Source organism: Lampetra planeri, chromosome 6 (assembly GCF_965212315.1).
Source record: "Lampetra planeri chromosome 6, kcLamPlan1.2.h2, whole genome shotgun sequence".
Lineage (NCBI taxonomy): Eukaryota > Metazoa > Chordata > Hyperoartia > Petromyzontiformes > Petromyzontidae > Lampetra > Lampetra planeri.
In genome coordinates, this window is record NC_136112.1 from 3,654,444 (window position 1) to 3,672,357 (window position 17,914).

Consider the following 17,914-nt stretch of genomic DNA (forward strand, 5'->3'; position numbering starts at 1 on the left):
TGCATGAGAAGAGAACTTCTAGTTTTATCCCCAAGAGTGTAATCATCTCGCACACATTGCTGCTAATTGGAAGCGGGATATGTATGTTTTAAACATCCTAATTTATGTATCACCATGGACAATTTTCACGGCGAGACACTCGTTCCGGGGCCAAACTGCCGCAGGGCAACGCATGGCATGCGGATCAGATCACAGAGTGAGCAAGGACGCATGCACTGCTAGCTCGTGTATACATATATACTCTTAGGTTTTTTCGGTAAAAAATAATATAATTAATGTCAAATTTGTGTTATTTAGTTATCTAATTAATTAATTATTTTTTGCCTACGTGACTTTACCGAAAAAACCTAAGAGTATGAATCCTTGCAGTCACGAAAGCTTCAAATCTAGAATATAAATATATATTTTTAATTTTGGTGAGTGACGGGACATCAATCAGCCGCACGGGGAAACGTTTAAAGGCGAATCGCATCAGCGAATTGCCTCAGTGCAGAATTGCGCATGACGTCAGTGGGTTCGCCCGTATCCATGGCAACTCGACCCCCCGCCCACCAACCGCTCCTTCTCTGCCCCCACCCACCCACCAACCCGCGCGCGCGCGCCCCGCCCATGGCTTGCCGCGCTGACGTCACCGGAACGTGCCCCCGCCCCCCCCGCCGCCCCCCCCCCGCCCCACCGATGACGCAAACGCGTCGCCTAGCAACCGCCTCCCCGCTCCCGGCGCGCGCGCGACCGCCGCCGTTGGATTTCGCAGAGCGGATCGGACGCCTTCGACGAACGCCATTGCCCGGTGCGCGTCACGTGACCGACCCCCCCCCCCACCACCATTGGCCGTGATTGGACGAGGGCTCTCACCAGCCAATCCAATGGGAAGGGGGGCGCGCTCGGCCGTGTCGATGCGATGTAGGGATTTGAAACTCGGGGGGCGGGGCGCGGGGGTTGAGGGGTGGGGCTTGGGTGGAAGTTCCCCCCCCCCTCAGCCGGCCCCCACCCCCCAGCCACCACCGCGGCCCCGGCGCTACTTTCGGCCATCTTGATCGTCGGGCGAGAGCGAAGCGGAGAAAATAAACAAATTAAAGCGACGGAGAATCCGATTGGAATCCACCGTCAAAACGCGCCATCCGTCATGGAGGACAAGGAGGATCAAGTGTACAAGGCCAAATTGGCCGAACAGGCCGAGCGCTACGACGGTACGTGGTTGTTTTAAGTGATTATAAATTCGAGTGAAAATGAGAGGGCGAAGCGCCGTCTCTTTCGCGGCCGGGGGGGCGACTCGCCGAGCGAGCGAGAGAGTCGCCCCCCCAGCTGCGAGACAAATCGCGTCTCCTTCCACGGGACGCAAATAGGTCGCACGTACATGGCTACCTCTTTGTGCGTCCAGAGACGGCCCCCTACCCCATCTGCGTTGATTATCGTTTCGTTAAACGCGTGTCGGGACGTTGGTGATGACATGTTTTTGATGGGTTCGCGTGGCTTTCGTGGGCCTCGCGTTCATTAGAAAAGGCGTTGGGGTGGCAGGAATCGTGGAGCACTTTGGCCGCATCACCGCCCTATTGCTGCTCGAGTCTTTCTAACCGCATGGAGGGGAGTGGTGGTAGTGTGGTGGTGGCGGTTGTGGTGGCGGTTGGGGTGGTGTGGTGGAGTGGTGTGGTGGTGGTGGAGTGGTGGTGTGTGGTGGTCTGGTGGTGGCGGTTGTGGTGGCGGTTGGGGTGGCGGTGGTGGTGTGGTGGAGTGGTGTGGTGGAGTGGTGTGGTGGTGGTGGAGTGGTGTGGTGGTGGTGGTGGAGTGGTGTGGTGTGGTGGTGGAGTGGTGTGGTGGTGGAGTGGTGTGGTGGTGGAGTGGTGTGGTGGTGGTGTGGGGGGGCCCCTTTAGGGAAGCGTTGAAGATTAAATGAAATAAATAACGATCGGTCAATGGTGTCCGTAAAAAACCGCACTAAATATTTTTTTTACACTAAATAAGTCGTCGTACGTGTCCCCAATAGGGAGGTTTGGGGGGGGGGTGTGGGATTCCGTGGATTGTGCGTTGACAGGCGTTGATGGAGATGCGTGCGATCTGGAAGTTGGGGACGGTGTTTGTGTGTCCGGTGGAGGCGACGCTTATTAAAACTAACATATCGCCAATGCCGTTATTGTTTTAATGAAATGGTTGTCACTTAATCTTCTATTACATATTGAGGGGGGTTCCCCACCCCCCGTTTCCTCGCCTGTGTCGGTAGCCGCATGCCCTTCCCCGTGCGTGCTGATAGGGGAAACGTGCAGAATGCCACCCACAAAAGACGGCCATACAATACAGTACCTTAATTTAACTTCCATTATAATTACACTTAACATTGAAGGTACTTTTGTAACTCTTTTGGAGAGAGAGAGAGGTGGTGGGGGGGGGGGTTATTTGACCACGCTGGTGAAGGCATTGGGAGCATAGAAGCACAGCACAACGATGGATTGTGCTGCACTTTCCAGCTGCTGATGGTCAGCAGGGAGCCACGCCGCAGCCAATAGCACCGATTATACACGGTGGTCAACAGATCCAGGCGATGTCCGTGTGATTTGGCCACAGGCATATCATTTTACACACACAATAGATACTGTATAGTGACATTAATTGGAGCCATGTGTGAGCCCTTTGAGACAGGTCTCTTTTTTGTGCAATACCTGGAATGCAAAGAAAAGTAGGGCGCAAAGACCGCCCAAGATTCATTTCCAGAAGCCGGTTCAATTAAACGGCGTAAGCGAATTGTTCTTGTATGAACAAATAATAATGTGATTTACCCTTTCTGGCAATAAAAGAGGATGTGTCAAGATGTTCAAACACCAAATAGACACCTTTTGCAAGGAATCAATTCGTACATTAACCACGCACGAAACTTGTGGTGAACATGCAAACAAAAATGCATTTTATTTGAAACTGATTGGCCTACACCAGAGACAGCCTTCTTTAGGGCCTAGTCCCAAAAAGAGAAGAATGTCCCATTTCGAATTGTCCTTATTTTACACTTGATACTCGCGTGAAACTGGGTATTTTTTACACCGATCTTACGCAATCGGCTACAACCCTTTCTCCAACCCAACCGGACCACCTGACCACCTGAAACAATAGGTCAACGGTTGTTACATGAGTTGCCGTTCCCATTTGTCCACGTCATGAATTCACAAAGTAAGAATAACAATCATGTTTGCAAAGAACTAAATCTCTGCCTATGATAAATAACCCAGAATTTGCCTGATCTAGCCAGATCTCAGAAGCTAAGCAGGTTTGAGCATGGATGATAGTGCTTGAAGGGGTGACCCAACAATACCTTATCCGAAGATTCTATTTTTCCGATTTGGGGAGGTCTTCATCCAGAATCGTATTGACAAAAGGGTCATACACGTGCATATACTAAAGCACCGCTTGCCATGCTGCGTTATTACTCTGTCATGCATTGTCTTATACTTTAACAATGGCTCATACTCGGGCCATAACGGATCTTGGAGAGGGCAATTGCCGGACTTTTTTTACAGCTGCTTGACCTGGAAGAAGGAAGGATGGAGAGGGGATGGCGAGGTGTGGTGGCATCAGCAGCAATGGCAGAGACCTGGATACAACGGTTGTGCTTAGGACTGTGTAACGCCGCGTGTTATCTTAAGCAGTGCATTGTACTCGTGTGCTCATAACAGCTTTACTTATAGTAGCGTGGCACAATACTAACGTAATAGTTGACAGTCCTTCGTCAATTCAACACGCCGTGTTGGTCATGTGGGTTATTTGACCAGGCCAGATTGGTGATGATTGGGCCCATGACCGTTTCTGATATCACTCGCCACTGATGTCAGCGGTGGTCGGGAATCAAACTCATTTTCCGGGGTTCATAGCACACACCACTGCTGCCTCTTCATTACCGTGCACTGTAGTGTGTAATATCGTGCTAGTAGAGGTGAGCATTGCCTAGAGACACAGCCTTTTTGAATATAAAATAGGAGTCCTCAATAATACAATAGCTGTAATGGAATGTGAAGTCACGCTTTCTGTAATCACGTATTATACAGAGCATGCATGCGTATACTCTGTGTAATTATACCACAAGTATCTGTATAATACTGTACAGTACACAGTGTTTCATTACTTTATAAGACACGTGTGCATGCAATATGATTCCCAGCAAGAGTAGAAATTAGCTTGCAGAATGTGTTGTGCCTTTATTTACTGCCGATGAATTGTCATTTGTGTGTATGTCACCGTGTGAGCAACACTGTATTGCAGTTCATTTTTTTTTATAATATTACTGTGTTTGTAATCAATGACCCTGCAGCGATTTAGCTGGGCACCGTAGGAATGGGCATCAATTGGCTGCCTTCTCTGGTTTTTGCTGCACCGCATCCACTGTGCACACTGCTGGTGTGCATGGCAACCGTGATGCCGAAGCGTTGTTGCCCCTCGCTACCCTGATGCCCTCCCTGCCAAGCCTCGCGCCCACCTCGCCTCCTTAGGTTCTGATTTGCGGTGCTTCATGACGTGCTCTCTTTATTTGCCAGGACAGTCTCGCCGAGTCTCAGGACTAATTTATTTAGGAGAATTCTGAATTGGGACGTTTGGTCAATAGAATTGATCAAACATCAAACATCCTGGAGTACCTGGAGAAAAATCTTTGTATCAGAAAGAGTAACAACTCAAAGTGCAATATAGAGATATATATTAGAATCCATTTATGTACTGCCATCTCCATACCACCTCGCAGACCTGCCATATACTTATCTTGAACTCGCATCTGCAACCTTCTAAGTCTGCTTAATCTTTTTTCGACTGCCCTGCCCATCTACATATCTATTTTCAAAACGTGATGCCTACCAATCTGTTTTGATATATCTGCTCAAAAACCTTTCTTTCATTTCATTCTACCTCCTTGCCTTATCTCGTTCCCCCCCCCACCTTCCAAGGCCGGTGCCTCTGTTTCGCTGTGCATCTCCCGTGCCATTTCCTTAAATTTAGTATTTTGAATGCAATTGCTTGACAAGTTCTAGGAAGCAGAGTGACTGGGCCCCCAGGGTCAAGGGGGGAAACTCATTAGAGTAATTGGTCGTGCCTCCCAAGATGTGCAAGGACGCGTCGACGACCATGCTCAAAGCGGCGGAGGGGGGGGGCATGCACGCGTGCGCCACGCTGGTTGGTACGAGTGTGTGGCACAACCAAGTGACCAAGCCAGCACCATGTGCCGCAGTCATTGTGGTGTGGAGAATAATACTTTAACCATTGTTATTTGTCAGGTATCTAATATTGTTGGTGTGTAATCACTTGAACTTGATAAAAGCAAGGTAATAAATAGGTTACAATTTGTGCTATTGATGCAGTTTTGAAGAGCGGGTCAATTTTATATTTTTCATTGCTCACTTTTGGTAAATATATACTGGTGAATTCAAATTTGGTATTCTTTAATAGTGTTTACTCTGGCTATGCATTGCTGCCAAGCTGTGACACTTATTTGTCAATGTTAGATGTTATGAGTGTACTTGACCCACACAATACGAATGTGTGATTGGCAGATACGTGACATATTATTCTTTGAGAATATTAGGTACATTAGAGTGTCTGAGCAATTGAGAGGAAGAGAGACAGCATTGCAAAAGCCACATGATAAACAATTCATTTGGTTGGGGCTCCCAAAAAAAATCTCAGTCATATCGGAGCGAGTTAAAATCCCAAGCAAAAGGAAATATATTCCCACTGTTTCCTGTGTACTGCAGTATCAAATGGCATCTTGTGTACACTGCATGTTTACATGCAAGGAAGATTGCTTTTTGTCAGAAAGAAAAATAAGGTAGCTGCAGGGGCGTCGTGCCGATTGGAGGCGGGGGTTGGGTTGTGGGAATTCCCAAAGGGGACTCCATTTGCAATGCTACCTATGTGATGTGTAAAATGCAATGTGTCGCGTACAGAATTGTGGACTCGCGTAGGCCACTGCAGAAAATGGAGGCATTTGTAGATGTTGCCGTGCGTTCACTCGTGGCCATTTTCCCCGTCTCCCTTTCAAGAGCTTGGAGGCGCTTTTAGCCCGGCACACGTAAGGAGACGTCTCGCTGCAAATGAGCGCTGACAGCGCAAACGTCCCTTGAGAAACGACGTATGGCGGTGTAGTCAACTGGCCTGGTGTCGGTTCCCACAGAGATGGTGGAGAGCATGAAGAAGGTCGCGGCGCTGGACGTGGAGTTGTCGGTGGAGGAGCGGAACCTGCTGTCGGTGGCCTACAAGAACGTGATCGGGGCGCGGCGTGCGTCCTGGCGCATCATCTCGTCCATCGAGCAGAAGGAGGAGAGCAAGGGTGGCGAGGAGAAGCTCAAGCTCATCCGCGAGTACCGGCAGATGGTGAGCTGAACCTTGGGTAGTGGATTGGGTGTGTCGGCTTCGGCCAGGATGTGGGACCACGCTCATTGGTGGCAGTCAAATTTTGTTCGACAGTCATAGTAAAAATAGATGCCGCTTGAAGCTATTTGAATAAACAATAAAAAGGTCGTGTACACGCGCAAAGATAATTATACGTGATGAGATAAAAATGTAAATGTACGGCAATTAAGTAAACATTTTGAACGTTAGCACGATATTTTTCTGTAAACCTGTCTCTTTTTTCGGCCGCTTGCAGCGTTAGAAATCGAATGCACTTTCAAGGTCACTGTCATCTTTGCCATTTGCCATCCCGAGGATCATGACAACATGTGGCTTGTGCGATTTTGGTCTCTTTTTCGCATCGGTGCAGCACTACACAAATGTCTAAATTACAGGTCTTTTGTGCCCACGCAGGTGGAGAAAGAGTTGAAGTCAATTTGCGGCGACATCCTGGACGTTCTAGATAAGCACCTTATCCCCACCGCCTCCACTGGCGAGTCCAAAGTCTTCTACTACAAAATGTGAGCCTCGCCCAGTTTTTACCTCGAGCGCAGTGAAGGACTGCAAAGTGTTAAATTCCTTTGTAGAAGTTCATTTCATCTACGAAGTGCCACACAGCTATGGAGAAATTGCTTAATTTAGCTAAATGTGTACATCATTTTGTTCCTACCCCTCCTCATGAACATTGCCTTACAACAGAAGTGGACAATAGGTTGACCCACTTCGAGCCATGGTCCATCTTTTAAACAGAGATTGAGAGTAGGGAGAGGTTAACTGGATTAGACTGTTGGGGCGCTGAGAAAAACTGGGGTATCATAGGTGAGTTGCCAAGCTCTTATCAGACGTATAAATAGTTTTCCATTGGTGGATAAAGGAGAGCAGACCCTTTCCAGCCTTCATAGGTGCGTGACAGTGTAAAGAGCCATCAACAACGACACAGCAGTCAATGTCTTTGCCATCGCTTTGTTTCAAAGAAACACCATTGTTTAAATTGTCAGCGTGTTATATTTTTGTACTTAATTATAAAGGCAATGTTAATGAAGACTACAGTATTATTTTTTGTTTATCTGGGGTTGTGCCTCTGTCCAAGCGATCCCATAATTTTCTTGTTTAATTTTTTTTACACCTTGCTGTTTATGTAGGAAGGGCGACTATCACCGGTATCTGGCAGAGTTCACCACGGCCAACGACCGGAAGGAGGCGGCGGAAAACAGCCTGGTGGCGTACAAGGCGGCGAGTGACATCGCCACCACCGAGCTGCCGCCCACGCATCCCATCCGCCTCGGCCTCGCGCTCAACTTCTCGGTCTTCTACTACGAGATCCTCAACTCGCCCGACCGCGCCTGCAGGTTACCTGGCCACGCGCCCACCTAAGTTGTGCGGCGTTATTTCCCGTTGATGCTTTTAGGCAAGGCTCACTGGAGCGGAGCAAGCGCATGTGTGAGTGCAACAGTCGAAGCCGGCAGATTAAAATGTTGTCCCGTGGATATTTCAAACCATTTACATTGTACAGCTATGCGGAATAAAAGAGGGGGGGGGCAGTGGCGGGCACAGTGGTTACCACGCCGCACTATGAACCTGGTCCCGAATTTGATTGTTGGCCTTGGTGGACATTGTTGGCAAGTGATATCTGTACCGATCCTGGGCACCCGCTGTGATCAATCTGCACTGACCAGTAGGGTAAAGTTTGGTAAAACAATCACTATGACCAACACAGTGTGGGGAGACCTTCATTTTGCATTGGATTGACGATAAGATTAAAGATGTTTTATTTGAAGTAAAGGAAATGTACCATTATTGGGGATCATCAGTATAATCTAGCTCTATAACTCTACTATCATTGGTGCCTCGTGGTATGAAATGTCCTACTTTTACACATTGATGTAGGCACCAACTGTCACCTGTTCTTTTTTTTACATTGTTGGGTCTATTTTTAAATTGGTCGAGCTCATGTATAGCCTGGTGAGACTGAGCTTAGAAATACTCCGCATTATAATAAAACATTCTTTGTCCAGCTAGAGAAAAAAAAAAAGACCTATACGTGTACAAAAGTTCACCGTAACGATTTTGTGTGACAATAGAAGCTGAGGCCCCATGAAAGTCAGGTCAAGGGGTCAGATTGCATGTGCGCCTGCGTGCTGAGCTCGTTTGTTAAGACGCGGCGTGGCCCTGCGCTCGTGTGCAGACTGGCCAAGGCGGCGTTTGACGATGCCATCGCTGAGTTGGACACGTTGAGCGAGGAGAGCTACAAGGACTCGACGCTCATCATGCAGCTGCTGAGGGACAACCTGACACTGTGGACGTCCGACATGCAGGGCGATGGTAAGTGGCAAGCCCAATGTCGGTCTCCGTCTGTCCTTTCCAGTTACTCCGCGTCGACGGCCACGTCACTACCTCTGAAGTGTCCGCTTTGATTTTGTAGTGCAATGGCGCACGTCCGACTCGCTGGGTATTGAGGTATAGGTATTCGAAAACGTCAAGACGTTAACTTCTACAGGAAATGACACGTTACACCACGCACAAAAAGGTTACTGGACAAAAATAGAGCACAAACTGCTTTAAACGAGGGAGAATTATTTAATGTACTTTAGTAGAAGTAGCAAATAGCCACACGGTGTAAGACTATATTAATGTAACAAAGTCAGATTTGTGAAGAGCCATATAAAATGATCGCCACACCTTGTACGAATGCGGGTGGTTAATCGCTCACCTGCGGCTATGTAATGTGCTGTTTTGTTGTCGTGTTTTTCTAATGTTTAAAATTGCAACAAATAACCTCAGGCGAGAGGGGGACGTTTCCATAAATGTTTCGCACAATGTGGAGCGCGCTCCATTGCACTCGCGCACCATAAAGTTGCTGAAGACGAATGGATATCGATGCGTGCACATTGGTTGGCGCTCTGAATTGTGGCGGCACTGATGTGCGTTTGCCGTTAGACGGCTCAGGACGGTGTACATTTCGGCATACAAGAGGCTAACGCCCCTCGCATGTGCCTGCCATTCTCTTCCGTCCTAAACCACTGCCCAAAAAAGAGGTTGTTCATCGGCAGCAGTGGAGGTGCCGCACACCGCCTTCACAAACGCCATCAATTAGATGAAATAAACTGGACGTAAAATATATTTTTTGCTTTGATTTTTGTTACATTCACCCGTACACGAGAAGCAGATTCCTCTTTGTTTTTGCGCTTATGTGCGTACATTCTTCACATGCACGCACTCAATTTGATGCTTTGGTCTCCAACCACCAGACCTGCGTTTGTTGCAGCGTGACCTTCGGAGAATGAGGATTTTAAGCGGGTTTCACTGTACCTGCATGCTCAGATGTTTATCTTCACAAGTATGCATACCCAGGAACAGCTAGTGCTGCATAGAGTTGATTATAGTAAACAGTTAATGGTGGTGCCAGTGTTTTGTTATGAGATATCACAATAAATATGTCTTAGAACAGATTGCATCCTTTGCTTAGATTGCTGTAATAGAAATAATGAGCAAACTTACACTGCCAATTTGGTTCCTTTTAAAAAACATTACTTTTTCTAAGGATTCCATCCATTCATTTTAATTGAAGTGTATGCCGCTGATCATGATTTAACAGGTAGTCTCTAAAATGGCATGCATTGGCAAAATGAGCCTATTTCAGTAAAACATGCTCCCTCAACATTGCAAAGTGAGGCACTTTTTTGTCGACAAGTTGAGTGATCCAACACACCAGTTGTGTACTGTGTGCTCTCTAAATCCTCTTCCCTAATTGAAAATTTCCAGCCACTGCAAGCTTAGAGAGGCTCAGCCTCACAATTTGCCCTCAATGCTTACCAGATTCCTAAACTGGATCTTATCTTTTAACGGAGCCTTTTTGGTGTAAAAAATTTCAAACCACTGGATCTAGGTCAGCCTGCATTTAATCTCCACCGTCGCCACCTTCGCTACAAATGTAATGCTCCTCCACCCGACTGTCGCCAGAAGACCTTGTGGCCTCCACGATTTACGCATCGCCGCACGTGCGCCCTGTTGCTCGCGTTTCTTTCGGAGTTTAGTCATTTGGCGTTACTTGGCCATCAGGCCAGGCGGTGGTGGCGCATTCCTGTATTCCAGCATTGTGGAGGCTAGGGCTGATTGGTCACACAAATGATGAGAAACTCCTTTCCCGTGGGCATCCTGGTTTGCCAGGAGAAGGCAGTACAGGAAAGTGCAGACTAATATTATCTGTCCCTTGCTGTTTGGGACAGTTATGATGTTCTCTGAAGAAGGGCCATTCCTTTGAATTCAGTGTTGATAAATGTGTTTTTTGTTAACAGCTCTAAACACACTGCCACCAATTAATATGTATGGGATAGCATGTTCCCTCTCACGTGGGGGTTTTCTCCAGGTGCTCCAGTTTCCTCCGACATGTATAAACACTCATTATTTGCCTGAAAACATTTAAAGGACAGCATAGCGTGGACATCGTTGGTGTAGGCTCACCACCCAACTGCCTTTCCAGCTTGTCTGGTTCCTCAGCGTTTGTGAAATGCAATTAGCATGCATGATGCTATATGAAATAAGCAATTAATGACATGCGTACTTGCGTATTACAGCATCGCGAGTCGCCGACTCTGGCTTTTACCATTCAAGGGTGTTGTGACGTGTTCAGGCACGAGTAAGACACGTGACTGATGCGAACTTGTGGCTGGTCCTTGTGTGCCCTTCCCTGCACTTTCTCCCACAGCGGAGGAGGATTCGAAGGAGGAGACCTTGCAAGATGTGGAAAATGAAGCCAACTGAGCCCCAGATTTACCCACAGCCCACACAGCTCTCGCTCTCTCTCGAGCCAGCAGACACCGTGCTGCCTCCCACTCACAGCCGCCTCCACCCGCGAGGGAGGTGGGGGTTCAATGGTGGGCACGCTGTGAATCAAAACACAAAACAAAGTGGAAGGAAATCCCTGGCTCTTCTCTGTTCATGAAGGGCTCATTGCATTCATTTCTCACTTTCTAAGCCCCCCCCCCCGACCCTCACCCCTAAAACCCTCAACCCAAAACGTTCACCCCCTCAATTGCGCATATTGCTCGAAGCTGTGCGCTAGCGACTGGCGGTTGCCGCAGTTTTAAAAAACGGCGTGCACTTTTTAGTTTGCCGAAGGGTGGCGGCGTAGCGAGCCCGAGCATCTCGGCGGTTTTCGTGCCATACCACCGCTCGATGGCCGCACGAACCGTAATGTTGCGATAAAGCAGTAGGATTTTTAGTAGGTTCTGACCGCTAAAGCACATCGGCAAAGTAACATGAATTGTCAATGGCTGATCACTTAGATGCGAGTCGGTAAGCAGTTGAGGGAATACCCAAACCCCACACTGTTTGCTTACTGTTGTTTGCCAAATTTTGAAGAGTGTAGTGTGAAGAGATGTTTTGGCTAACTGGAATTGCTCACGCAAAGCTTTCTCTGATTCTCTTTTGCTCAGTTTTTTTTCTCTCTTTTTTGCATTTAGTCGCTATCGTAGCTTGTTAGGGCTCTTAGTGCTGCAGGGTTTCGTGGAAAACCAGGCGTAATTGATCTTTGTGGCACCTGACCGCATCAGACGCAAGATGTTTTACAACTTTTGGCTGGCTGAGACAACGGAGCAAGGGGCAGATATATACTGGCTTAAAACAATTGGGGGGGGGGAGGGGGGGTGGTGGGGGAACAAATTGGTTCAAAGGTAAGGTTTAATTCCAAAATTGGGCAAATTCAGTGGTTTGGGTTGCAACGGCTCCAGCATGATTGAACATGTCGCTATGCCTGCACAAATACGCAGTGTGTGCAACATTTTTAACCCGTCCCGTGACACAAGTACGTGGGTACAGTTGCTAAGCTTTAGGCTGTGCAGTGCTGTCGCCAGCGATCCGTATATGTCTGCGCAGTGGAAATAACTTGTACTTGAATCTTGGGTGTGATGTTTTAGGCGCTAGCTGTTTAATCACATTTTTACGAAGATTCTGTGAACTTGCTGATATTAAATATTAATCCTGTGGTCTTTGTGTTTGTGTTGCTGTCGTAGCATGTAAGTTCACTGGCGAATGAGCTTTCGTTCTGGTTATTATTGTAATCTGTTTGTGTTCATTTAATGCTCTTGTGTAACCTGAATGTCATATTAAACCTTTGGATGACTGAAATAATTGTGGATTTACTATTATTGTGGTGTTACTGGTGTCTGATTGTAAAGGTAAAGTGTTGGCATTTCCGGCAACTAATTTAAACATCACTTCATTTAACACATTTGTTTGTCTTACTGCAAGTTATTCTATCATGCGTGAGATTGATAATCCATTTGCAAATATTGCAGACAAGTTTAGACCATGTGTAGTCAAATATATACAGTATTACACATGACCTCTCCATAACAGTTCTTTAAACTTTTTAAAAATTATTTACATACCATGCAGTACACTGCTGTGATTTTGTATCATGATAGTCAAACTGACAATGTATTTTCAATTTTCAGATGGAATTTCTCCAAACTGCAAATTAAAACTTAATGTCTTTTTGTGAAGTTGTTGGCGATGAGGCTGAGATACATCAACCCTTCTGCACTTGAGAACTTGGGTTTAATATTAAGTGGCCAAAAACTGGATTTGAACCCAGATTAACAGCGGTGTGCTTCGACAGCTGAGCCAGAAGATGTCGTATTTGAATGACATTTTAGATTACTTGACGTGTTTATTATTCCCATTTTCCCGTATTTTTTATGTCCGTATTCTTCCACCAGGTGGCGGTAGCTGACCAATATTGCAACTTGCCTTATTTTATAACTGTAAAAAAGCGGTATTCTTACAGTTTAGAGAGTTAATGTGTAATCGCCAGGCAAGCGTAGTTTCTCTGCGGCTTTAGAAAACTCAAACACATTTGAAATTAGCCACCTTTCAAACGTGTGTTTTTTTAGAATTAACGTAATTCACTTTTTTAACTGGCCGCGTCTGACGCCCGGTTGGCTTGCTGACAACAGCTCTGAATGGCAGTGCCGCAGAAGCCGCACATTACGTAACTGCTATCGTCATTCCTGAACCCTGCTACATATGGTAAGGACAAGCTAACATCGAAGACGACTGACCAAAGCATAGGAAAGTAAAACCAGACAAACGTGAACGTGATAGGGTTTTGAAACGGACAAATTAGGTCGAAGAAAACGTGTTTCTGTAGCTGTCTCTCCGAAGCAGATGTCTCGGAATGCGATAATCACTTCCAAGTGGCTATGCTCACCTTGTTCATCGCCGCAGGGTGGACAACATTGCCGCTTCAACTCCCAGCAAGTAGAAGCACACTCGTAGCTTCTGGCAGAGCGATGTCACGTCAAGACAAAATTACACCACGGGCTTTAGTGTAAAACAATTGCGTCGAAAAAAAATTCTAGTTGCTCCGATAATCTCGTACGTTGGTAATTATTGCAAAAAAATCATGTAATAATGACTGTAATGATAGCAAAACAATTGCAGGCGGGGCGTCAACTCGTCTCCACCAGCTCCGTTTAAAGTTGTAGCTAATTCTTGTTTTGCCACTGCCAAAAGGTGGCGGTACAGAAATTGCTTCTTGAAATCTCCCTCTGTGGGATATCCCAAGTGGAATTTTTCTTTTACCGGTTACTCCAGTTTCGTCCCACATGAAGGCAAAACACCCCTTCATGGAATGGGACTAAACATTCCAGAGGAAGCAGCAGCACCACCCTCCTGAAAAAAGGTCTCTAGACGCATTGAGGCTATCCCAGATAGATATACGATATATTTAGATAAGTGCGTTTATTGACAACCTGATAAAGAGTCCGTTGAAACCGGGACCTACACGAATGCAATATCGCCTGAACACACCACATTATGTAACGCCAATTTTGCTAAAGCATTAAGAACATTAATGCCATGGGTGGGGGAGTCTTGGCCATTATATGTTTTCGAACAACAAAAAAACTAAAAGACCCCCACGCATATTTGCTTCGACTTTTTGTGTTCTTTTAACTGAATAAAATAGCAATCTTGATTTGAAAAAAAATATCACAACTACGCACGCAACTCGTGCCATTTGTTGTTGTTGGATGTCCACACAATCTGCGAGGAGGAATTTTTCGGCCAAGCCGCCACTGCTCGACCTCAGGCCGCTCAATTAATCATTCGCGCCAGGGCTTCATTTCAAACCAGGGCTGGTCCTGGGCTGAATAACAACAACAACAACAGCTCAACACTGCGGCCATCAAAAGGAAAATATATAATTGTCGACGTTTCGGGCAATTAACCTTCTGCAGTGACCGTTCAAAAACTTGGCAGGGCCCTATCTGAAGAAAAAAAAGTCTCTGTGAGCAAGCGTAAACATAACAACAACAAACAAATCTGACTGTTCATGATACTCAGTGAGGTCGGAACGGGTCCCAGGTTTGCTTGCTTTAAACAATACAAATGCCGTCTGATAACAATGATCAAGAACAGCAGGTGACTGATGGACTGGAGACATAACGGAGTGATCTGATCGTGTCGCCGGTTTACACCTTGACACGGTGATTTCCCAACATTAAAACCCCCCAAATAAAACAAATTAATATCCCGTCTGGCCCCGTGTCCCCTGAAGTGAGTGGAAACCACATTGCGAGCACAGAGATAATTCATAATACAAAGGGGATTTGGGGGGGAATTAGATCGCGTCAATATAAATGTGTCGTTAAACCCGCCACCACCCGACACAGCCAATGAGTAAGGTTTGTCACGTAAACAGAACGTGCCAATTCGTTACAAGTACAGCAACATCCATAACATTTACAATCTCATCCACAACATTTACAATCTGATTATAAATGTTGTGGATTTGCTCTCCAACACCAAGGTGTTATTTATATTTATATATTTACGCGATCTAACCCAACAACAACAACAACAAAAACCTGTATTATGGATGATATTGGTCGCGAAAGCCTGACTCACTATTCATGTGAGTTAAACTGTTGTGTGTCTCTCTCTGTGTCTCTGTGTGTGTCTCTCTCTGTGTGTCTCTGTGTTGTCTCTCTCCGCTTGTGTGTCTGTGTCTCTGTGTGTGTCTCTCTCTGTGTGTGTGTCTCTCTCTGCTTGTGTCTCTCTGTGTGTCTATGTTGTCTCTCTCTCTGTGTGTCTGTGTGTCTATGTTGTGTGTCTCTCTCTGTGTGTCTCTGTGTGTGTCTCTCTCTGTGTCTCTGTGTGTGTCTCTTTGCTCGTGTGTTTGTCTGTGTGTCTCTGTTGTGTGTCTCTGTCTGTGTGTCTCTGTGTGTGTCTCTCTCTGCTTGTGTGTCTGTGTGTCTCTGTGTTGTCTCTCTCTGATTGTGTGTTTCTCTCTCTGTGTCTCTGTGTGTGTCTCTCTCTGTGTCTGTGTTGTCTCTCTCTGCTTGTGTGTCTGTGTGTGTGTCTCCGTGCCTGTGTTTTGTCTCTCTCTCTCAAATTTAGTTCGACCTGAAGACGGTTGCTTGTGTTGCAATCGAAACGTCGTACTCTATTATTTAATTCATTTTCTTTCTACGTGACTTTACCAAAAGCACCACAGAGTAAGTCCTGCAGTCACGAAAGCTTCAAACCAAGAGAGAGCATTGTGATAATTGTTTTTTTACCCTTTCATCTGGCAACAAATCTGACACCTTTTTTGTTTACAAGGAGTCATGTTTGCATTTTGACCACAATACCTGCGGTCAGAATGCAAACAAAAAACATAACTCTGATAATGTATGCACTGTCCTTGAAATGGATTGATCCACACCGAGACAGCTTTCCTTAGAGCCTAGTCTCACATGGTGTTGGACCAGATGATGCCAAAAGGCGCACGAATTGAGAATTGTCCCAAGCGGTCTTTAGCTCCACGCTCCGCGAATCTTCTAGTCCGACCCGCGTTTATCCGCCAGCTCCCGAGGTCTGTGCGCGCAAGTCGGAGCGAACGGATATCATCATCAGCATCATCAGCATCGCCACCACCACCATCACCATCAGCAGAACAGTGATCGATCATCATCGGGAGATAACCAAGCAACATTGGCGGCTCGTGTTCGGATAAGAAAGAAAGGGGAGGAAAGAAAGGAGGGCTCCTGACAATGCCTGGCTGAGCCGGAGAGCTGCGTCTCTGTGTCGGCTGCTGCTGCTGTTGTGCAGGACACGTACACAGACACACACACACGTACACACACACACCACCACCACCACACACGTACACACACACCACCACCACCACACACACCACCACCACCACACGTCCACAGACACACCACCACACACACCACCACCACCACACACGTACACACACACCACCACCACCACACACACCACCACCACACGTACACAGACACACACCACCACCACCACACGTCCACAGACACCCACCACACACACCACCACACACACCACCACCACACGTACACAGACACACACACACGTACACACACACACCACCACCACCACACACGTACACACACACCACCACCACCACACACACCACCACCACACGTACACAGACACACACCACCACCACCACACGTCCACAGACACCCACCACACACACCACCACACACACCACCACCACACGTACACAGACACACACACACGTACACACACACACCACCACCACCACACACGTACACACACACCACCACCACCACACACACCACCACCACACGTACACAGACACACACCACCACCACCACACGTCCACAGACACCCACCACACACACCACCACACACACCACCACACACACCACCACCACACGTACACAGACACACACACCACCACCACACACCACCACCACACGTACACACACCACCACACGTACACACACCACACACACCACCACACACACACCACCACCACACACACACCACCACACACACACACCACCACACACACACCACCACACACACACACACACACCACCACCACACACACCACCACCACACACACACCACCACACACACACACACACCACCACCACACACACACCACCACCACACGTACACAGACACCACACACACACCACCACACACAGACCACCACACACACACACCACCACCACACACACCACCACCACACACACACCACCACACACACACACACACCACCACCACACACACACCACCACCACACGTACACAGACACCACACACACACCACCACACACAGACCACCACACACACACCACCACACACACACACCACCACCACACGTACAGGCACACACCACCACCACCACACACACACCACACACTAACACACACCACCACCACACACCACCACCACACACCACCACCACACGTACACACACCACACACTATACGAACACGCACACACACATACATTCGAACGCACGTCTTCATTTTTGCTTTCGTTTCGCCTGCCGGGCGAGCAGAGGAGAGGGCTGCTGATTGTGGCTGGGAGCGAGCGGGAGGTTCGGGGGGGTGGGGGTGGTGGTCACGCCGAGGATTGCTCCACCGAGTGTGGGGATGCCGAGGAGCTGAGTGGACAGCCTCCTTCGATCTTGCCCGTGAGGACGGGAGGACAGGAGAGGGCTTCGTAGTCTTCGTCATCATCATCATCAGCAGCATCATCATCAGCAGCAGCAGTAT

General features: G+C 47.4%; 1 protein-coding gene across 1 annotated transcript; it reads left to right on the top strand.

The window, feature by feature from the left end:
- The first annotated feature begins 994 nt into the window (after window positions 1-994).
- On the top strand, window positions 995-12,483 carry YWHAE (tyrosine 3-monooxygenase/tryptophan 5-monooxygenase activation protein epsilon). The gene is made up of 6 exons (XM_078595317.1): window positions 995-1,190; window positions 6,140-6,339; window positions 6,772-6,878; window positions 7,500-7,706; window positions 8,543-8,679; window positions 11,063-12,483. Exons 1-6 carry the CDS (start codon window positions 1,127-1,129, stop codon window positions 11,116-11,118), a joined length of 771 nt encoding a protein of 256 aa, XP_078451443.1. The 5' UTR covers window positions 995-1,126; the 3' UTR covers window positions 11,119-12,483.
- Window positions 12,484-17,914: the final 5,431 nt, after the last annotated feature.

Bases quoted from the DNA above. Each gene is read 5' to 3' on its own strand.
- YWHAE (XM_078595317.1), top strand. From the start codon at position 1,127: ATGGAGGACAAGGAGGATCAAGTGTACAAGGCCAAATTGGCCGAACAG. The intron at 6,340-6,771 runs GTGAGCTGAACC...GTGCCCACGCAG, and splicing joins TCCGCGAGTACCGGCAGATG to GTGGAGAAAGAGTTGAAGTC. The intron at 7,707-8,542 runs GTTACCTGGCCA...GCTCGTGTGCAG, and splicing joins TCGCCCGACCGCGCCTGCAG to ACTGGCCAAGGCGGCGTTTG.